Source organism: Aplysia californica, unplaced genomic scaffold (genome assembly GCF_000002075.1).
Source record: "Aplysia californica isolate F4 #8 unplaced genomic scaffold, AplCal3.0 scaffold00186, whole genome shotgun sequence".
NCBI lineage: Eukaryota > Metazoa > Mollusca > Gastropoda > Aplysiida > Aplysiidae > Aplysia > Aplysia californica.
In genome coordinates, this window is record NW_004797456.1 from 258,540 (window position 1) to 264,016 (window position 5,477).

The 5,477-nt window shown below is 38.9% G+C and overlaps 1 protein-coding gene across 1 annotated transcript in view; it reads left to right on the forward strand.

Moving 5' to 3' along the window:
• Positions 1-5,477, forward strand: part of LOC101851409 (ALK tyrosine kinase receptor) — a gene marked incomplete in the record, with an annotated part of 269,826 nt that overhangs the window by 134,367 nt on the left and 129,982 nt on the right. The window contains 1 exon segment of the mRNA XM_035969815.1: positions 2,663-3,293. Within this exon segment, the coding sequence (XP_035825708.1) occupies positions 3,059-3,293 (235 nt within the window).

The window sequence follows — 5,477 nt, forward strand, 5'->3', positions numbered from 1 at the left end:
TCTGTCTGTCTGTCTGTCTGTCTGTCTGTCTGTCTGTCTGTCTGTCTGTCTGTCTACCTATCTATCAATCTTACAAACAACCGAAAAATGCACTTTTGTATCAAAGAGACACTAATGTTCGACTATGTGTTCAGTTAATTTACCAGAATCAATCATTTTTCTGGAGTTTAAAGTTACCTTTTTGCAGAGTTCTTTTTTTAAACAAAAACAAAACAAGAAAGTCGCACAAACACGCGAAATGGGAACTGTCATATTTATTATTGAATTGTAAATCTGGAAAGGCACTGAACTCGTACTAAGACAGAAATAGATTAGGATTTTAGGATCGCCTGAAAAACAAACGTGTTTGTTTTCAGTTTCAGGCGATCGAGTCGGACGATCAGCCCGATCCAGCCGTAGTGGGCACCCCGTATTAGAAAACACCTGGGGGCGGCGAAGTGATGGGGGAAAAAAGAGGCGCTAGATTGAAGTGTGGGGAGTGTTTAGCCTGAACATGCTGATGATATCTTTCGTGGACTGAATTATGATATGAAAATGCAAGCGATTCCATGAACTTTGGTTTACCCAGTTCTGACTGTCAATTAGAAATATATGTTTTCTTATTCTCCGTGAAATTGGGCATTTGAAAACTCGGAGAAAAACATTTTTCATCCGCCCACAAACTAATCTCTTGACGACGCAATAAATACCTCAACATAAAATGACCATACGTTATAGATAAACATGTTCTCAATGGAAAACCTTGCCTCTCACAAATATAATTCTTCTTGTGTCAACCAGGAGGCGTTTAGTTATGGAAAAAGTGACAGATGGGAAAAATAAACATCTCTGATGAAATTCCTCTCTAGGTGTAAAACCCTACGAGTAACATCATTCTTTTCTTTTTTGAAAAGCGTGACCGAAGAGTTGATTCTTTTAAACAAAAACATGACACTTGCAGATATTGCCGGGAATTGATCGTATCTGTTGACATTGAATAATAAATGTGTTGCTTATGGTCTAATGAGCCTGTTCGTGTTCTTCACAGCTTTGCATTTGTCCCGTAAAAATGTTTGCTTTTGTACTTACCCTGCAGAAAAAGAAGACATTTACTTCATATTATCAAGCCGCGATGTTGAAAACAAACCCCCCCCCCCCCAAAAAAAAAAAAAACAACTGGGGTAGTAACGTCTGCACACAGTAAGGAGTGGCTATAGTATGCTGTGACATAATTTTAAACCAGAAAGGGGCCATGGTAATTTTTTAATACGCTAAATGCGGCTAAAACGCCTCGTTGTGCTTTGAAATCGTGAGTGCAAAGTGCCAGTTTTGTCTTTCTTGTCTTTTATCCAGATGTGATTCAGCCGTTTCAATTGAGTTCCAAAACAGGAAGTTTTGTCTCCCAATACAATTCCTGTAAGTCGCTTGGGCTTTTGGAATTCGAATATATTGAGCGATTTTGTAGCACATATAATTCATCCTCTTTCTTCTAATTTCCTAAGTTGGTAATTTGAATATCTAACTGGCACACACTTTTTACATAAGGAGTTCTCCATGAATAACAGTTTTCACCAACCCATTTAAGTACATACATGGCACTAAGTTCGTGTACAGAAATATGGGGATCTTATGCAACGTGATGTTAGATAACAACTGGCGAGGGTGGGGGGCGGACGCAAATGTTCAAAAACAGTGCTTTTCCCGTCACTAAGTTCTCTTACCCTATAATAAACGGTGTTATGTGCCTACAATAAACGGTGTTATGTGCCTACAATAAACGGTGTTATGTGCCTACAATAAACGGTGTTATGTGCCTACAATAAACGGTGTTATGTGCCTACAATAAACGGTGTTATGTACCTACAATAAACGGTGTTATGTACCTACAATAAACGGTGTTATGTGCCTACAATAAACGGTGTTATGTACCTACAATAAACGGTGTTATGTACCTACAATAAACGGTGTTATGTGCCTACAATAAACGGTGTTATGTACCTACAATAAACGGTGTTATGTGCGTACAATAAACGGTGTTATGTGCCTACAATAAACGGTGTTATGTGCCTACAATAAACGGTGTTATGTGCCTACAATAAACGGTGTTATGTGCCTACAATAAACGGTGTTATGTGCCTACAATAAACGGTGTTATGTGCCTACAATAAACGGTGTTATGTGAACAAGCAGATTCCTCACAAACATTACTCATTTTTGTGAATTACATTTGGCGATTAGTCAAGGTTGCCTTGCCTAAAGGGGTATAATGGATGTTTCCTTTGTGAATGTCGTCTTGTTTCCTAACGCGCGCAAACTATCCTTTGTAACGTCATGAAATAATCCAGAGTGACGTCACATGAAATCTGTATGCTTGGTTCGAGAGCAGACATGTTATAGATTAATTAAATGTATTGCTTCTATGACTGAAGTCGATATCTTAGCCGTTAGACGGAAATTTCCATTGCTTTCTGATCCAGCATCGTATCATTAACTGTGTCTATTTCATTGCTGTATAAAATTGACAACCCCAAATTACTCAGTTCTTTAAGGGGAAAGCGAAGCGAAACCAAATCCAGAACTACTGTCCGCGTGTGACATTAAGTTTCATCTCATTTTTCAATAAAGTATGAGCAGGGTTGAACTCACTGTCAAATAATTGATCTAATTTTGTCTTTATTTACAGGTCTCCAAATCTGCTACTGGTGTTTCCAGAATATCAACGACAGCTCGTTGAATCCAAACTCTTGAATTTCTTAGAACCTGAAGAAGACAAGCTCGTGCCTGAGTCCATACTCTTACTAGTGTCTTATTCTTCCGGTGTCAAGGCCTAGTGTATTTTTTTTCTCTGTTGCGTCAACAGTTTTCTCTATGGCATAACGAGGTTGCATTTTAAGAAGGAATAACGTTTTAAAATATTTGGAGGGACAGCAATATAACTAAGACGTTACACCAAAAGGAATCCACTCTAAGGTGTTTGTAATTAAGTGAGAAAGTGTTTCTCTATGTGTTGATCTTGCACCAGAATGTTGAATTTAAGTGATATATAAGATATTAGTTTTAAAACATTATCACAATCATAATGGTGCCAAGGATCATAAAAAGATGGCCTCTTGTTCTTTGCTGGATTGTGTGCATGCAAACTATGACGTCATCGGTCTATGTGGATTCTGAAATCTCTTCTGACGTTCACGATTTTGAGGACGCTAACGATAACTGGACCACTCTCAAGGATTACCAGCTGGTGCGCGTGCAGGCTAAGATGAACGAGGTCAACGGAGCTCCATCGATAGACGCCACTCTTGGCACAGGTCAAGGTTCGTACAAAAATTGTCAAACCAAGTGTGTGTCCATTCCTCTTCCACCACCTACACCCCCTCCCCCCAGTGCTGGTGGTTGGCGGGCGCTCTGTTGTGGTTTGCAATCTCTATCAAACAGCTATCGTCATCGTTTGTCCTTTTATTTTACTTTGCACGTTACTCTCTAGTAATATTTCTAATCTGTGGTATTTATATGATCTAATCGTGTTGAAAGTGGCAAAGAAATCTTAATTTATTTTCAATGCCCCCCCCCCCCCCTTTCTATCATCTCTCTTTCTAAAAATGCAAGAGTAACAACAACAACAACATCAACAGCAACAACAACAACAACAACAACAACAACAACAGCAACAACAACAACAGCAACAACAACAACAGCAAAACAGACAGGATAACTACAAACAAAGTAATTGCTCTAAGGCAAATACATTTCAGAAGTAATTACCGAGCAACTGCGATCAAACACAATAGAATTAAACAAAGGTAGCATTTTGTTTCTTAGTTTGTATGGGACAAAAGGGCTAAACACGTGGACAGAATGTGTAACTGTTAGACTTGGATGTAAAAGCTGCTTTGGCAGTTGCGTATTTCAGAAACTTACTTTGCTTGTTATCCCCAGTTAGAACTGTTCCACATGTGCCGTTGATATATAATCGTTAGCCACGCATAGTTTGTGTAATGCTATATAAAAGGCATTTACACAGAATTAAATTATTTTTTTTTAGCATGATGCTGAATTGGTGATGGAGAGTCACATTTAGGCAACAATCGAATGTTGTTGTTGTCATCATTCTAATTGCCTATCGACTTATTTTGAAATCCAACTCTATGCATTAATCTTCAACGGGTGAAGAGCTGTGGTAAGATATTAAGAATGATATACGCTTTAAAAAGAGCCTACACAAACATCAAGACTCTGCTACCCCTCAAATGCAAACCAGCATACCATTACCAAGTCAAAATGAAACACACACTCACACAAACACATACACACACACAAACACACACACACATACACACACACACACACACACACACACACACAACAAACAAAAAACACACACGCACAAAACACACATAATATAAGCTATTTTAATAAACAAAAAATTATTCAAAACGTCTGCAAGGCTGCTGATAGCTTGACCTCTGTTCATGTGAGTCTCTCTCAACTTTTACTTCTCAGGAGTGAGCAAGCTAGAATATTTTTCGTAACTGTGAATGTTTTACAGCAAATAGACACAATTTAGATTATTTAAAGGAGTGGGCTGCTTCGACCTTGTCTGTTTGGGGTAATCCGGGCTGATAGAACGTCCCAGCGGAGAGGTGGAGATACTTGATAAAAGGACAAACGTTCTCTCACCTCGGGAATCGAATTATTGCCTTCCGTCTGCAGCTGCAAAGGGCATAAACTCTACATCACGTACGCCAGTAAGTCGTATTTGAACGATCTGAATCGTAGATATTTTTTCAACTTGTTAGCTCAGGAGTTTGTAAAAGGGTCACTTGGTCACTTGTTTAAACGTATCAAACGGATTGGGCGTTTTTTAATTAATTCTTTCTTTGATCATGGGGGAATTCAATACGTGAACAAACTCAAGTATTGTTTCAATCTAAAGATTTTGAAGACCAGACATATCTTAACAAAAACAAAGAAACAAACAATTTAACAAACAAACGAATAGTCAATCAATCAATCAAGCAAGCAAGCAAGCAACAACAACAACACAAAAGAAATAATTCTGTAATATTTTTTTTGTCTTAACTATACTGCTTTCTGGGTTTGTTTGGTTTTTCATAATAATGATGATGATGAATAACGCGCACTATGCGGTAAAGGTTGGCCAAAATTTCTATGCGCGACAAGGCCCGCTTGTACTTCCCTGGATACTCATTAACAATACTTTTCCTATATAATGCTTCCTCCTAGTCGTAGCCCCAGGACATCAGCACTATTGACCTAACGAAATTGATTTCTGATAGTGTCTGCCAAAACTCTCCATGGTTTGGCCTGTATGGGACGGCACTTTCACCACCTGGCCGCCCCCTACACTCTCCCAACCCGCCCCCGAACAATCATCATCGTCTTATCCTTATGTCAACTTTGTCGTTCCTCTCCCCACACGCAGTTTCCGTCTAAGTTTCTCTGTTACTATTTGTCTCATCTTTCTCTACCCCCCCCCC